At 28.5% G+C, this 17505-nt stretch overlaps 2 protein-coding genes across 2 annotated transcripts; one reads left to right on the top strand and one right to left on the bottom strand.

Annotated features, from left to right (window-relative positions):
• The first annotated feature begins 9259 nt into the window (after window positions 1-9259).
• On the top strand, window positions 9260-11667 carry LOC103499965 (cytochrome P450 86B1-like). The gene is made up of 3 exons (XM_008463139.3): window positions 9260-10143; window positions 10456-10936; window positions 11017-11667. Exons 1-3 carry the CDS (start codon window positions 9260-9262, stop codon window positions 11416-11418), a joined length of 1767 nt encoding a protein of 588 aa, XP_008461361.2. The 3' UTR covers window positions 11419-11667.
• Window positions 11668-13720: 2053 nt separating this feature from the next.
• LOC103499966 (uncharacterized protein At5g23160) lies at window positions 13721-16308 on the bottom strand. The gene is made up of 2 exons (XM_008463140.3): window positions 15892-16308; window positions 13721-14552 (listed from the first exon to the last, which is right to left on the bottom strand). Exons 1-2 carry the CDS (start codon window positions 16219-16221, stop codon window positions 14007-14009), a joined length of 876 nt encoding a protein of 291 aa, XP_008461362.2. The 5' UTR covers window positions 16222-16308; the 3' UTR covers window positions 13721-14006.
• Between the last annotated feature and the right edge of the window lie 1197 nt (window positions 16309-17505).

Genomic DNA, 17505 nt, shown 5'->3' with positions numbered 1-17505 from the left:
AGGAAAAAGGAATATGTTAACGTAGCAATAGGCTTTTCCTCAAAATGTCAAAAAAGTCATTTTTATTACACAAAAAGAAATATATGATTTTCAATTTCCTTTTGTAATAATTCAAAATATAATATACTACGTTATGTCATTCTTTCTTCACTTTGTGACTTTGCCTTTGTCTTATAAGTCATAATAGATATAACTTTCCTAAATTAAAAAAGAAAAAAAAGTCCCAATCGATACATTTTTTTTTTTAATACTTGAAAGGTAAATAATAATATTAAACATAATAATAATAATAATAATAATAATAATAATAATAATAATAATTTTGAACTATTGAGTACGTCAATTGGTTTGCTTCCAAATGAAACTTTTGAAAATCTTTAATGAAGACCACATTGCAACAATAATTATATTATTGCACACGTGCTCTTTGCTGGCTTTTAATCACTTTTCTAATATTCTAATGAGAAAATTTTGTTTTTATACACAAATTATATCAATGATTTATTAGGTATAAAATTGAATTTAGAAACTAAATAAAACAAACATAAAGGCAATTGAAGAAAAATATGAAAATTATGGCATTATTTTAGGGAAATAATTAAAATGATCATAGAGGGGTGGATTTGGCATTAAGGTAAGGTGTGACAAATTCAGTCTATATCATAATTCCTCTCCCTAACAAAAAGGACTTAATGGCAATTAGACCGAATCTCAAGGTCAATTCCCCCAAATGCCTTTTTTCTAGGGATTTCTTGCCTAAAGAAAAAAAAAAGAAAATAAATATATTACAATTCCAAAGTCAAAATTCATGTTGATTTTTTAAATTTCCCTAAATTTTAATAAATAATAATTAGTTTCTTGTAGAATTACAAACAACCATTTATTAACAACAAATTTTGTGTATATTGTATTTAAATAATAATAACAGTAATAATAGTAATAGTTTATCCAAACAATACCCCAAAGCAAAACAATAATAATAAATATAGAATTTGTCAGGTGACAAACTATAGTTACATCAAATAGCTAAAGTGAGTTTTACCTCATTAGTGAAGGATGGAAGACTCAATCCTCTAATCAACTATTTTTCATTTATTAATGCGTTAACTATCGAGTTTGCCACCAATATTAGTATAGCTAGACAATCGCTTTAATTTTTTTTAATGGTAAATATATACTCCAAATTTTGTTGAGCTAAATAAAAAAAATCTTCGAACTTGTCCAAATTTAACTTGTCGATCAAAGTGAAAAGTAATTTGAGTAATCAACGAAAGCCCTATTCATGATAAGTTAAAGTGATATTAGTGAATATATTGAATAAATTAAACATCTTATTTGGTGTCGTTAATCGTTGGCACAATAGAGTATTAGAGTTCTAAGTTTAATATATATATATATATATATATACAACAACTAAATAACAAATTGTAATTTAAACAAAAAGAAAATGAAAAGTAGGAAATCATGGCACATACGATTGTACTCAAAATAAGAGAAAAGAAAATCTTATTATAAGATATGGTAGGTATAACTTAAAATTATTATTACTCTATAGACTATTAATATCATATTTTTCAAGTATCTAATCATTGTGTTATTAAAATATTCCAAACACAAATTTTCATCATACAAATAAATTTCCTCAAAAAAAAAACATTTAATATAAATTATGAAATATTATTTAAAAGTAATAAACTAAAATCACACAAATTATCTACAAATTATATTTTGGGTTAATATTTTTTTTTCTTGAGGGTAGAAATTTGAATTTCCAAACCTTTTTTAGTCCATAGTAGATTGGGTCAATCAAATAAGATTTTTTATGTTCTGAAGTAAATTACAATTTTCTCCTTCTTTTTTTTCTTCTTGATATAATTTTTTGTTAGTTGATGTTTATATAAAATTGTGAGTGATGTTTACTCAAATTTTGGATTTTCCCCAAAAATAATAAAATAAAAGATTTGATATTTCGAAAATTAATTTCATACAATCAATATATATGTGTGAGTGTGTGTGTGTATATATATGTATGTATATAAAAAGAGGGTCAAATACAAAAATTTGACCAAAGATTGCTTTAGAAGTGCTTTCTTTTATAGGTTGAATCTTCCCCAAGAAGGAATATGCTTTTTCGGAATTCTGGATATTGACAGGTGGCATCTTCTTATTGGCTACGAAAGTGTTGACAATATTACATACAATATTTCTGGCCAATGAAGTGTTGAGTTAGAACTTAGGAAGTGTACATTCATCCCTTCGATGGTCTAAAATACCATTTTCCTTCTCTCAATGATCTAAAATACCCTTTTTAATCTTCTAATTTTAAAATTTGATCGTTTTGAAGAAATAAAATAATTGGCTATCATCGATACTAAGTTGAGAGAGATCCATACGAAGTTGACATACATAACATGTCTCAATAATCTTCAAACGAGTTATGTCATTTAACCACAAACAATCATCGTAGATTCTTATACGGTGAGAAGTGACTTAGTCTGATTATAGTAGTATGGGTATTATAGTAGTCCGGACGTTATAATAGTCTGTGTTTAGAGTGCAGACTATTATCTCAACTTTTGTCGACAAAATCATTTTATCCACAAGCTTTTAAAAGCAGATTTTTATTCTTTTTTTTTTTCTTTTTCTTTTAACTCATTACTTTAATTTAATTAAAATAGTATTGTTTTATATACCTTTTTATTTTCTTTCACGTCCATCTCTATCTTATATTTTTAAAATCTCGACCAATCCACATCTAAGACACGATTGTTAACCATTATTTTAAAACCTAAAACGATCGAAATGATTTTAAAATTTTATCCTTATCAAAATTCATTAATAAATACAATCGAATAAGATATTAGAAAAAAATAAAATGACTCACATGTGAGATATTGACTTCCAAACTACACATTGAAGACGAACATATTTAGCTATAGGAAAAGACAGTGTGTCTATTTATTTATTTATTGACGTAATAGAAATCGTTAAACTTTTCATTGTAGTAATAAGAAATATATTGAATATTATATATATATATATATATATATATATATATATATATATATATATATATATATATTAGAATATTTAAATTTGATTTCAAAATTGGAATTTTAGAAAAGCATATCCAAATGGGAGTTGGCAATTTTAGAAAAAAGGAAATATTATATTTGAAAAAACATTTTAAACAACTTGTGTGCCTTTCTACTCAAATAAATAAATAAAACTTCTTTATATATATATATATATACCCAAAGGGGAGTTTGAAGGTTTTGTTATGGTTCTTTAGATAAAAACAAATGGATAGATATAACATAAAGAATGAGAAATTATATTAAGTTGATATTTTCTTTTTTACACTTTTTAGTAGAACAGCGGATTAAATTTACGAATGGTTTAAAGAATCTAATCGATATTCTATTTTCTTTCTTTATTTAAAATAGACTCATTAGAAAAATTAAATAGATTATACTACGTTACGTTAATAAAATAAAACCAATCTAGTGCAACTTAACTCAACTCAATTAAATTACGTAAAAATAAGAAAAAGAAAACCTAAATGACAATATACCTACCACCACCACCAACATTGTACCGTTTTGCTTATGGTAGAGCATTCTACAGTAGTGAACCAAGATAACCATAGCCCTATAAGGGGCCATTTTGGTGAACAAGTTGAGAGATAGATCAAAATAACGTCAGGGTGGGTTGCACTTGATGTCTTGTGTTTTTTGTGTAGTTTGGGAGGGTAGAAGTTTGTGATCGTTATTTTAATTGTGCTTGCAATATTTGGTATGCACTAATTGTGTTCGTTGTTCACGCACAATATCTCAAAACATGTACCACAAGCTCTACCATCGTTGAAAAATGATGTGCTTAGCTCTGCTGTTGTTCGTTCGTAACCCTTGCTTGAATAGATTTCCGTATCCACAGCCCCTATGTTACAACAAATCAAAATATTTAACTCACAGAATTTGTCTAAAATATAGTATTAGGAACTACGTTAATGTAAAAGAAAATATTGCTAAGTAAGTAAGTTAATATCTACCATTTGAAAGTAATATAATAATGAAGTCATAATAACATGTTACATGAGATATATCATACGAAAATATATATATAATTTTATATATCATTATAATCTTTTTTATTTACCCTATAATACCATGTAAAATCCAAAATTCTTCTCAACCACATTTGTATTTTCGATAGACAAAATCTAATCTCACACTCTCTATTTTTATACAGACACAAGAAAACAAAAACAAAAAAAATCTTTTGGAAGAATACAAAAACAAGTGTGTAACGGTTATTTCTTATTGAAACAATTCTTTGAGATGTAGAGATAAGTGCAACTCACGGAACCCCCAAATATTTTTCAAAAAATGAAAACAAGCCAACGATGGAATTGTATACTATCTTATATATATAATAATCAATAACGAAATAAAAAGGTAGTAATAGATATGATTATTGTTGTAAAAAGCAATTTTCTATTTTCTTACCCATAGTTTCACCACCTCTATAGTCACCATAGAAAGTGGCACGTACGTCCATCATGATCATACCATGTGGTGTCCATGTTTTGATTATCAATAGGATTTATGAGCGTAGAGGAGGCCTTAGCTTGGCCAACTTTTTGTCCATGCAAAATTTAAAAGGGAAGCGTGTGATTTTACAAGGTACGTAGAAAATGGAGTTAAATACACGTAATTAACTAAATCATACATTGTTAATTATGACTAGCAGTCATTTCTGACAAACGCAAAAATAATTACTGTAGGTAAGCCAAAAAAAATGTTTTTATTAACGTTAACTTATATACCAATTTCTTTAGTTTTGCTATATTCTAAAAATGTTTCTCTTAACGTCAATATTAAAAAAAACACTTTCGTTTGTCAGAGATGACTGCTAATCATAGTTGACAAAAGTTTTTTATGAAATGGATGTTTGGAGATGGTAGTGGTTCTGAAGAGGCAATCTTGATAGGCCGTCCCTCCCTATGGTGGTGTGGGTTGGCCGTCGTAGTTGTTGGAGGTAGTAGGCTGATGGCAGTGGTAACACCACCGACCACACCAATGGTGAAGGTAATTTCATAATTTCATGTATTATACAAATTACATATAGATTAATAATTCAACACTCCAAAATAAATTATTTTGAATTTTCTAAAAGATTATCTTAATTATTTCTATCGAATCATCTTATTAGTTATTTTTAAAATAATTTAACTTTTGTTTGTTTCACTAAAATAGCAATTTTGACCTAACATTGTTTAATTTTTAATAAATGTCCTAATGAACTTCGATTTTACACAAATGTAGAGTCCAAAAAATCAAACTACCAATCTTTATTATTAATAATATATTAGAAAAATTATAAAAATGAGATAAGGAAAGCGGACCAAGATTTGCATTTATTAGATATTATAGGTAAATATGGTATGTAATTAATTATATTATGGTAATATTATAATCAAAATTATCCCATAATTAAATTTTTTTGGTGATTTTGTTCAAAAATTCTTTCCGATCTCTCACTCCGTTCATCTCCTTCAATTTTTTTCTGTGACTAAGGTTTTATGGTTATATAAAAAATTTGTTAGAATATATGAAAAACATGTAGTATATTACGCAGTTCATGCTTTGGAAAATTTTTAGGGTATATGGAAAATATATATTATATTATGTAATTCATGCTTCAAAAGTTTTTTAAGGTATATGAAAAATATATAATATATTATGTAGTTTCCAATCGACAAATTAGAGTATATGAAAAAATATACAATATATTACAAAAAAAAATATATTATGTAGGTATATGAAAAATATAAAAACGTAGGAACGGAAATGTGAAAAAATTAGATGAAATTTTGAGATATTTGTTTAAAATTATCTAAGTAGGGGAATTTTTTAAATATTTCTTCTTCTTCTTATTCCATCATAATTAATTTTAAAACACAAAATAATTCTTCTTCTTATTATTCCAACGCAACCTCCCTTCTCACCATTTGATCTTCATTCCCAACCACGACCCCGAACATCTCATCTCCAGGGCGATGATGGAATCTCACTTGTTGATTTTGGCTTACGTGATGGCTCCCACATTTACATCCTTTTCTGTCTCCTCGATGTCGATGATGGTGATGATATTGAAGCTCGTTGATTCTTCTTTACTTTTTCTTCCGATTCCGGATGAATGTTTTACATGGTAATGAAAAGAATATTATTGATGATTTATTATACGATAAATTTAATAAATAAAGTATTTCCATATTAGAAAAGATTTTATTTAATAATAATTAAAAATGTACCATAAATGATAACCTAATATTGAATATGATTAAAATTGTATTTTAATTATTAACATAAGTAAGTGAGTAATAAATTACATAATTAATTTAATATAATGTAGATAAGGAAATATTTTGTATTTAATTTCAAAAATCATTTATAACTAATAATTATGATAGGATTATAATTTTCCTAAAAATATAACTAAATCCTAATCGAATTTAATGAAGATAATAAATTTTGTTTTAGAAGATTAGTTAAATTTTCTAGCAAAACTAGGTTTTTTCTTCTTAACATATCTTTTAACATTGGAAATAAAGCCCAAATGAATCTTCAGTTTGTCTAAATGGGCTATTTTTACTTAGCCCAGAAATTCCATTTTTATCAACAAACCTTATCCATTCACAACACACACGTGTATATATACGTGTATTCATATATAATTTACATAAATGTTACCAAACTCAAAAATATCTACGGTTCATACGATTGTTTTTCATAAATTTCATATATGCTTTTGCAATTTATATCTTTTTTGTGATTTATTAATCCTAAACCCTAAACACTAAACTAAAAGGATATTTAGTTATAACCTCGGGCCAACTTGGAGAATTTTTCGAGCGAGACTGGAAACAAAAAAGGATATTTAAGAATTTTCAAGCAATCTTGGACTCGAGTACGACCAAGATTGAAGGTAAACGATCTCGAGGCTATCTTGGATCTATTTCAACCGAGAGTATCTACACAATCGTGTTCTTTCATTCCGGAGCAACTCGAGGTATGGTATGCCTGGGATCGTGTATCACAATCTACACGATTGCTCTAAACAACCGTGTATTGCGTGTGTGTGGTCGATTATCGCGTGTTGACAAGGTAATTTTGGTATTTTATATTGTGGGCTCGTTGGTTTTTTCTATTTTCAAAATTGTTCTATATGATGTAAATATGTTATCGATTTGTTATATTTTTTTAAAAAACTCCTATATATATATACATTTAAAAACTTTGACCAAATTTCTGAAATTCATCTACAATATTACATATACTTTTTTTTTTTTTTTGTGTGCTTAAATTAATAATAATTACAAAAAAGAAAAAATTGTACAGTTGGGGAAAGGTTAGTGGGGGGAAATCAACCACTAAAATTAGGGTTTGGAATGAATTAATGAGTAGGTTATCAGCCACACCCACTCTCCAAAATCAAATACACACTCAAATAGATTATAATCTTATAATTTCCACACACCTTATCCCCCAAATAATTGACTTTCTAAAGTCTTTGAACAAATTCCTACCCAAATTCTTTCCAACGTAACATTATTCAACTTACTCAAATCAGTGTATTATTCCTTAAAAGAAAATGATACATAACATGTGAAACATTATAAACCCTACATCTCTAAGTGTGTTCTCAATTGATGGACAGAAAAAACAAAGAATATAGAATTAGGTTTGGTTGGTTTAACATTTTCTTTTTTTATATATTTAATAATATCCTCCTTTCTTAAATATAATTTTTAAAATATTAATATTTATCGAACTACAAAATCCATTAGACTTGAGTTTTGTAACACCCTGTAGAACGATTGGATGTTTCCGTGGAGATAAACTTATACCTATAACCTAATTGATTGTTAATATAATTTTTTCGATAAACTATTAGGTATCGTAAAATATTGAAATTAGAAAATTTAAATAAACATAATAAATTATCGTCGCTTATTCATTATTATTAATTTTAGTTAATTATTGATCTTAAATATAGTAATTAGATTTAATAAATTTCCATTAATAACTTCATAATTAATATTATGTGTTAATTATCCACTTCTAATTAATTTTTAATAATTAATTTAATTTGGGAGTTTTTTTTCAAAACTAGAAAAAAAAGCAAATTATTTATGCGAAAAAACTACAAAAACACAAAATTCATAACATTTTATTTTTCTATTAAGTATAAATATCTTTTCAATATTTCTATTTTTGACATCTATTTTTTAAAATAATTTAATTGTGTTTAGTAAACAATATTCATTTATTTATATTTTAAATTTATTAAATAATTAATTAGTGTACAAAACATAGTCAAAAAATATTAAAATGGATAAAATATTTACACTCTAGCAAAATGAGAAAGTAATGAATTTTTGTCTTTTTAGTGTTTTTTCCTATGAACTATAATAGTTTGTTCTTTTTATTATGATTGAAAGAACTCCTAAACTAAATCGAGTTGAATTTAATTATTGACTACACAAATTGTTTTTTTGCATTTAATTAAGTATTTTATAGTAAAATTAACACATATATTAAAGTACAGAAACTAATTATCCCAAATATTCACATATTCACACATCAGACATTTAATATTTATATCCATAGAAAAATATTTGGGATCTAAATTGGATTCTCAAATGTCTAATTTATTCTATTTATTCTTCAATAAATCTTGAAATTAGTCTCACGTAATAGTTTGTTAAAGGGCTTTTTAAGATGTATTTAAAAATATACAAAACTCAAAATACTTGAACTATTTGCACCAACAAAATAATACAAAACTAGAAAAAGAAATAATAAACAGTTACTTAACTGAATTGTCAAACTAATTTTTTAAAAATTGCACTCACAATTAAACAAAAATAAAAAAAAATTGTTTGGATAACAGTTCTTTTGTTTTAATAATTTCAAATTTCATCTTTTGCAAATGACACTTTCTATATTTTAGAATAATTCAAAGTTGTTTTGTGTTGTTGGCTGAATACAATCTACACTCAATTAGTAATTCTTCAAAATGATTTTGAAAACCAAAGCTTTATATATATATATATATAAAAGACCAAAGTTAGTTTATTTAGGCCATCTTCCTCTTTCAAGCAACTTAGAAACTTAAGCATTTTCAGCTCACCAAATTGAAACACTTTTCTTTTTAGCCAAAAACAAGTTAGAAACAAGAAAGCCAAATTTGCATGCTTTTTGCTGCCTTATATTGCATGACTATTCAACTTATTCTCCACTTTTTCACAACAAAAACTTCCTCCATGTTTTCCCATGCATTTCCATTCCTTCATCACAAACCCATCATGGATTCTGGAAACCTCTCCTCCTCCTCTTCCTCCTCCTTGCCCCCTTCGATTTCCGTCCGACACTTTGGGCTCCAATCGCTCCTCGATGTCCAAATCTTAGAGATCTCTTTTGCCCTTTTTGTGTTCTTGGTTATTCATGTTGTTAGACAGAAGAGACGACATGGCTTGCCTATATGGCCAATCGTCGGAATGTTACCAGCTTTGATTACGGCAACACGTGGGAATCTCTACGAGTGGATTACCGACCTCTTGTGTCGTCACAAGGGCACATTTCAATTTCGAGGTCCGTGGCTTACTAGTCTCAATTGCGTCGTCACTGCTGATCCTCGAAACTTAGAACACCTTCTCAAGACAAAATTTTCTTCCTACCCAAAAGGGTCGTTCTTCCGCGACACCGTGAGAGACTTACTTGGTGATGGAATATTCGGGGCTGACGACGAGACATGGCAACGACAGAGGAAGGTGGCGAGCATTGAGTTTCACTCGGCAAGGTTTCGACAAATGACGGTGGAGTCGTTGGTGGAGCTTGCGCACTCGAGGCTGGAAGCAGTGTTGGAGGATTTTGCGGGGAAGTCGACAACGGTGGACTTGCAAGATGTTCTTTTGAGGTTGACGTTTGACAATGTGTGTATGATTGCCTTTGGGGTGGATCCCGGTTGCTTGCGCGGAGGCTTGCCGGAGATTCCATTTGCTAAGGCCTTTGAGGATGCAACTGAAGTCACTGTTATGCGCTTCATCACACCTACATTCATATGGAAAGCCATGAGGTATTTTCTTTTTCTAGTTTTTTAATTGCATATTCAAATACTTAATTCTCTTTTGTTTGAAAATAGTTTATCATAGAGCTGCCCACCAAAACCTAACTAAATCAGTTAAGATATTACTACCAATCAATGTCATTAAAATTTTCACTCCATAATTCTACAGTAATAAAGTATTGGTTAAATTGTGAGTAAGAAAAAGGGCTAAACTTTGAATGCTATGTGCAATTTCTTATATATCTATGTATCAAACTATTATTCTTACGAAAAACCCAAAAAAAAACTATAAATAAATTTAGTTAATTTAATTTTAAGCAGGTACCTGAACATAGGAATTGAGAAGAAGTTGAAGCAATCGATCAAAGCCGTCGACGAATTTGCGGAGAACGTGATTCAAACACGGAAGAGAGAACTCTCTACGCCGGCGGAATCTCAAGCCGACAACAAAAGATCCGACCTATTAACTGTATTCATGAAGCTGAGAGACGAGCAAGGGCGCCCATTCTCTGATAAGTTTCTCAGAGATATTTGCGTCAATTTCATACTCGCCGGAAGAGACACGTCTTCCGTAGCATTGAGTTGGTTCTTCTGGTTGCTCGATCAAAATCCCGATGTAGAAGATAAAATTCTAGCAGAAATTTGCAGAATTGTCGGCGAACGAGAAGAGGCCAAAACCAGAGAGCTTCGATTCGATTCATTAGTGTTCAAACCAGAAGAGATAAAAAAAATGGAGTATTTGCACGCCGCCATTTCCGAAGCCCTAAGATTGTATCCATCAGTTCCATTCGATCACAAAGAGGTAATTATAACAATTACTCATTCACATTCTAAATTCGAAAGTAAACTTCAGAAATCTAATCGATAATCCGTCTGATTCAGGTTGTGGAGGACGATACATTCCCAGACGGAACGATTCTGAAGAAAGGAATGAAAATCATCTACGCAATATACGCAATGGGAAGAATGGAAGCGATTTGGGGGAAAGATTGTCGCGAATTCAAACCTGAGAGATGGATGAGAGACGGTCGATTCATGAGCGAATCGGTGTATCGATTCACCGCCTTCAATGGGGGCCCTCGGCTGTGTCTTGGAAAAGATTTTGCGTATTATCAAATGAAATACGTGGCGGCTTCTATCATCAGCCGGTACCGGGTGGCGGTGGTGGCGGGGCATCCGGTGGAGCCGAAGCTTTCCCTAACTTTCTACATGAAGAAGGGGTTGAAGGTCAATTTGATTAAACGAGAAGAGGGGCAAATTCGGAAATACATGAAGTTAAATTGATTTTAGCCCTTCAAATTAGTGGGAGTGTTAATAAATTTGAAATAATTATACTTTTCTTTTTCTTTTTAATTATTATTGTTTTTAGATTGGAAGAAAAATGTTTGTTTTAAGTGAAAGAGTGAAAAGAAAAATGAGGAAAATTTGGAGATGGAATTATATATATAATTTGATTGATATAGTTTTGGATTTGAGATGTGTATCTGTTTCATAAAATAAATAAATAACTTCACCTGAGTGTATATTTTCCAATTTATATTTACCCTTTCTTAAAAAAAATCAAATACAATAGAATTTTGTCTTTTTAATAATTTTATTTCGTGGAGTTTAAATATTTTGTCTATTTTTTCCATTTTTGAAAAAAAAACTCAAGTTTACATAAAACTTTAATAAAATATTGCAATTTTAACATTTTTATAAATTATCGTTTCACACATCCTTACAAAAAGGTTGACAAGAAGAATAGTAAAATTAGAGATTTACTTCGAATAAATGACAATTTTATTCTTAAATTAACAAAATTAAATTTTAAATAATAAATGAGAGAACAATGTCTTAAATGCACCTTTAAATACAATTGTAACAAATATCACAAATACCCTATAATTAATACAAACTATGTACTCACACTTATATTCTAATTTTCCAAAGAAAATAAACATCTTTTGCAACATATCACATCTTGCATGCAACTACCTCACATCTTTTGCATTCACTTCTCCACTTTTGAAAACCCTAGAATTTTTTTGTGTCATCTCACTCTGCTTTCGTATCTTTGTTCCTTTAGCATCTTCGTTGTTTCAAATCTTCGATTAGCATCTCCATTGCTTCAAACTTTCGTTCGCACGGCTATCTCCGTTCTTTCCTCCGTTTCGATGACTTTTAAGATCGCTTTCCACTTGCCTTCGTTCAGGTATTCAACCGTTTGTTTCGTCTTCAACCTTTTGTTCGTTTTAAAACCAATGAGTTATTCTTTGCATTTGTCCCCTATTCTCAAATTTTCTGCACGTAGATAAAAAATACCCTGTCTTCAAATTTTCTTTTTAAGATTTGTTCCAAGTTCTAACATTCTCTACATATGTTTTCGATGTTTTTCTTGACTGGTATTCTTCTATTTTGAAAATATAGAGTACAAACTTTTTTTCAGTTAATTTTTTAAATAATAAATTCGACATATTACATATAGTACAAAAATAATTTTTTAAATATAGTACAAACAACATTATATTTGACATGATTTTAGGGAGGGATTGTTATGATGTTCCTAAAAAATTGAATCCTTGAAATTCTTTTTCATTTATTTCTTAATGTTTATCCTAATAATTAATTATTTCATTATATTTTGTATGATTTTAAGGAGGAATTCGATTTTGAATCTATAAATTGAAAAATAAAAAATTGAATACTTGAAATTATTTTTTTTTGTTAATTTCTTAATTTTTATCTTAATAATTAATTATTGAATTATCTTTGGCTAGATTTTAGGGAGGGATTCAATTTTGAATCTATAATTCAAAAAATAAAAAATTGAATATTTGAAGTTATTTTTCGTTAATTTGTTGATTTTTATTGTGATAATTAGGGATGTTGAAACTAATGACATATGTTTAGGCAATGTTGAAACAATATAATAATTTTTTGATTTAGTTAATAATTATCATAAGTCTATGTGTTTACAAATACATTGTATTCTAGATATGTGATATTTTTTTTTATCTCAACAAATATACTGTATTTGTATATGTACAATTGTCATCTGCAGAAGGATAATTTCAGACAAAAAAAGTGGAAAAATATTTATGGCAGTTAGTTTTGCCATAAATCAAAATAATATAACAGTTAGCTATTTTTCTTTTTTCTATCCTTATATTTGCTATTTCCACATATTCTCTTTAAAAAAAAGTTGAGATTTTTGTCTATCATGAAAAAGATTAGAGAATTGTTAAAATTGACAAAATAGACAAAATATAGCATAGACATGGATATACACTGATAAGCTTTTATTAGTGACATTGGTAGATGATGATAAAAGTTTATCAGTATATATCATTGATAGAATTCAAAACTTTGATATAGTTTATATATAATTCGATTTATTTTACCATATTTGAAAAGGTTATTTATTTTGTTTATTTTGTTTTATTTAAAATTAAAAAAGGAAAGAGGAATATGCATTGTCATTATCTTGTGAGTGAGAAAGGCAATGAAAGCCCAACTTCCCCAACCACAAAGCACAAAAAAGTTGTAAACTAAATTAATCAAAACTAAGAAACCTTCTAGAAAACCTTTCCTTTTGTTTAAAAAATTTAACAACTTGGCTTCTTTTCATATTAACATTAACTTAGAATTGAATTACAATACACATATGCCATTCAACCTAAGCTCTCTCATTCCAAACTGCCACCCAACCCAAAAAGTAAAATTAATCAATAAATACATTACCCTAACCCCACATTATCATACTCAAATTATAGGTTAAAACAGCAAATTTTAACCTCTAATTATGATTTCTATACAAAAATTTAAAAAAAAAAAAAAAGATAAATCATTTCAATAATGCCCATTTCTCTATAATTCCTTCAAAAGGTTTTCTATTTATGATTTCTACACATAAACCCTTTTAAAACCACTAATTTCTTCTTAAACCCTTCAGAATATGAATCAGATTCAACAAAATCAATTCTATCATATTCTTCAACGATTGACCTCAAACTCGTTACAACAAAAATCCAAGTTGCCGTACACAATATCGCACAAATTCTTCCCCAAAGTACCATCATTGCCAATGTCATCATCAAAACCGACATCGCCACTGCCGATCGATACCGTTGACTCGATTTTCTGTTTGCTGACATTGAACCAAACTGTTTGCTTCTTGATGGTTCGCTAACTTTGTTTAATGGGGCTGGTTTCGGTGGCGGAAATGATAAAGAGTGTGATATGGTGGGTCTTTGTAGGTTGGTCGATTTCGGATTCTTTTTTGGTGAGGCGGTTTGAGTGAATCGGACTAATCTAAAGGACTCGAGTTTTTTGGTTAATGAGAACCTTGATTGACTTTGATCAATGAATTTGTTTGGCAAGTTTGAATGTTCACAACTCTCATGGATGGTTTTTTCTGCAACAATGTCATTTTTCACCTAAAATGAAAAAAATAATATTAACGAAACTTCAAAAATAAAATAGAAAATTTAATTTGAAAATGAACACGAAATTCATTGTAAATAGTCATAAATAAGATTGACTATGGATTCGAGCAATAGCATACGGTTTCATAAAACCGTATAATTTTTTCCATCTAAATAAAGCAAATTTCACATGAAGAATATGAGTATTTGGCTCAACACGATCTATTCGATAAAAATCCAACTCGATATTATGAAAAAAGAAGTAGAGAAATCAAAACCCAATCAATATAGATCGACCCCTTTTTCTTGTGCCAATCAAAAGAAGATGGTGTTACATCTCTTTTTCATTTCTATTTCAGAGTTTCTATGTATTAGGTTTGTTTTATTTCAAAAGAGTTATCAAATAGAATGAAAAGTTTAGTATCTCTATTGTTCGATTATTTTCAATGTTTAAAAAATTAAACCTAAAGGCCCGAAGTAAAAAAGATTCATTAAAGTTCAAAAAAGTTCAAAAACTTTTAGGGCACATAAATGAAGTTTTTGATTTCTAAATTTATAATTTAACTTGGTTATAAATATTAAAAAAAAAAAAAAAAATTACATTTTTCTATATAATTTGGATAAATTCAATTTGAATTATTGAATGGATATTATTGTTGGATGTTATTATCTTTTCTAAACTCTACTATTTGATTAAAGCTTTAATAAAAATAATAATAATAATAATAAAAATCACCACTCTATTCAAAGCTTGATGTAACATATTCATTCATTTGATTTGATGTGGTATAGATTATGTAACTAATTAGGTCACATTAATTAGTTCATTAATTACTTCATAGGTCATATTAATGAAGCTAAATTTTTAAAAAGGGTTTTTTTATTTTGTTTTTCAAACAATTTGATTTTTCGAAAAGTAAATATTTCGTCCCAAATACATATACATATTTTACTATTATTAATTAAAGGTGGCATTCCTAATAATATAAGATTAATTAAGACATTAGTTCACCTATGCCAATAGGAATCATATTAGACACATCATTCCTAAAACGTAAATTGTTATAAACCAAAAATATATTCTTTCATTCAAATATATATATATATATATATTTTTTCATTACTTTGATTACTCTCATGCTTATTCAATAAATACAATTACTAAATTTTTTTTGTTAACGAGATTCGCAATTTATTTCTACAACTAAAATGTTTACGATTTAAAATAATTTTGATACATTTTTTAAATATTTTAAATAATTTTTCAAAAAAATTATTCTTAATGGGGAGTTTTTAATGTTTTGAAATTAATTTTGAAAAGAAAAAAAATGTCGAAGCAAAATTCACATACCTCGTGAGGGCCGATGATCACCTCCTGGCCGGTTCGTTTTGTCGCCACCGGCACAGCGACGGCTAAATCTTCATTCGACGACTTACTAGTGGCGGTCGGAGCAATAGAAACCGAGGAGAGCCGGTCGGAATTAGTAACGGACGGGTTCGTATGGGAAGGAAAAGAGGAATGAACGGGCGTAGGCGGCTTTGAGTTCCTAAACCAAGAAAACGGACGTTTACGGTGACCGGCGGGGGACTTGGGGGGCTTAAAGCGGCGAAGCTTGTCGGAAAATCCAAAACAGCAGAGGAAAAAGTGAGGTTTGGATTTGGAATTTGAGGATTTGGCCATGGAATCGAATGCGCGAGAGATTCGGAGGAAACGAAAGGTTTTCTATTTGGCATGAGAGTCCCTTGAAGACGACGATCGAAATGTACGCTTTTTATAATATCCAATGAAATAAATAAAATCAATAATGTGTGTGTATATATATATATAAATTGTATTAAAAGATTAATTACGTGGCTTGGAGATATACACGTGTACAATACACGTGGAGTCGGTGGGCTCCACACATGCTGACATGTCCATCAATAACGCTTTTACCGAATGAATTATGTTTGTATTGATATACATACACTAACCTAAGTTGGAAACAAAAAAGATTAGGATATAATATGATTAGGTTCTATTTCTTCTTTTAAAATTTTCATATCTATTGGTATAAAAAACGTGAAAATTCTAAAAATGTTCGGACCGATTTGGTTCGTGATTTGAAGATTGTATCAGAAAATAAAAAAATCGTAAAAAGCCAAAACGAGAGCATTGTTGTTTGAGCTAAGAATATCAATAGTTTTGGTGTTGGTGTTTGAATTTTCTTCCTACTCTGCTAAAAATTTTGTGGGTAATCACAATGTTAGAAAGTTGTGTTAAGAATGAATGAATTAATTATACAAATTAAGAGATATCATAAATATTGTAAATAAATGGACAGAAATAGATTGTGATTATTTAATCTAATTGTATATCGATCAAATAGTTTTCAACTTTGAACAAGGGTGAATTAAAATATTTGTTTTTTTGAAAATGATAATATTTTATTTTAGTTGAAGAAGATGTGTGAGAGAGGACGATGAAGTAGAAAAATATTGTGGACAATTGATGACAAACTGGATGTATAGATACACCCTTTGACAATTGGATTCTTAACAAACATCATAACATCTTTTTCATCAACACTTTGAATGTTCAAATCTCAATTTCAATAATATTTCAAGATAACAATGTCCAATTTTATTTAATAATAATAATATATAAATTTCAAAAGGTGTCTTTTTATCTTCTTGGTTGATAATAAGTTTTACTTAATTGGTATTTTATGCATAGTCAAAACTTAATTAATTAAATTACCTCTTTATAGTAAATAATTATGAAGAGGATAGGAGATTGAAGTTTTAAAATTTAAAAGAGGTAAGGTAACGTGGATTATTATTGTTGAATTAAACTCAATGCGAGAGATTTATATGTTTTTTTTTTTGTCTATTTAAGTCGGTTATTAAATAACTAGACTAATTTTTTCTAGTGACCTTTTATATACCGATAAAATCTATATATACTATATACTATTTGATACCT

Source organism: Cucumis melo, chromosome 1 (genome assembly GCF_025177605.1).
Source record: "Cucumis melo cultivar AY chromosome 1, USDA_Cmelo_AY_1.0, whole genome shotgun sequence".
NCBI lineage: Eukaryota > Viridiplantae > Streptophyta > Magnoliopsida > Cucurbitales > Cucurbitaceae > Cucumis > Cucumis melo.
Note: the sequence above shows the minus strand (reverse complement) of the source record. Positions and strands in the feature narration are given on the sequence as shown.

What these genes read in the sequence shown, in the direction of transcription:
- LOC103499965 (XM_008463139.3), top strand. Translation starts at nt 9,260, where the DNA reads ATGCTTTTTGCTGCCTTATATTGCATGACTATTCAACTTATTCTCCAC. An exon ending in TTCATATGGAAAGCCATGAG is followed by an intron (nt 10,144 to 10,455) that starts GTATTTTCTTTT and finishes AATTTTAAGCAG; the next exon opens with GTACCTGAACATAGGAATTG. An exon ending in TTCCATTCGATCACAAAGAG is followed by an intron (nt 10,937 to 11,016) that starts GTAATTATAACA and finishes CGTCTGATTCAG; the next exon opens with GTTGTGGAGGACGATACATT.
- LOC103499966 (XM_008463140.3), bottom strand. Translation starts at nt 16,221, where the DNA reads ATGGCCAAATCCTCAAATTCCAAATCCAAACCTCACTTTTTCCTCTGC. An exon ending in TGATCATCGGCCCTCACGAG is followed by an intron (nt 14,553 to 15,891) that starts GTATGTGAATTT and finishes TTTTCATTTTAG; the next exon opens with GTGAAAAATGACATTGTTGC.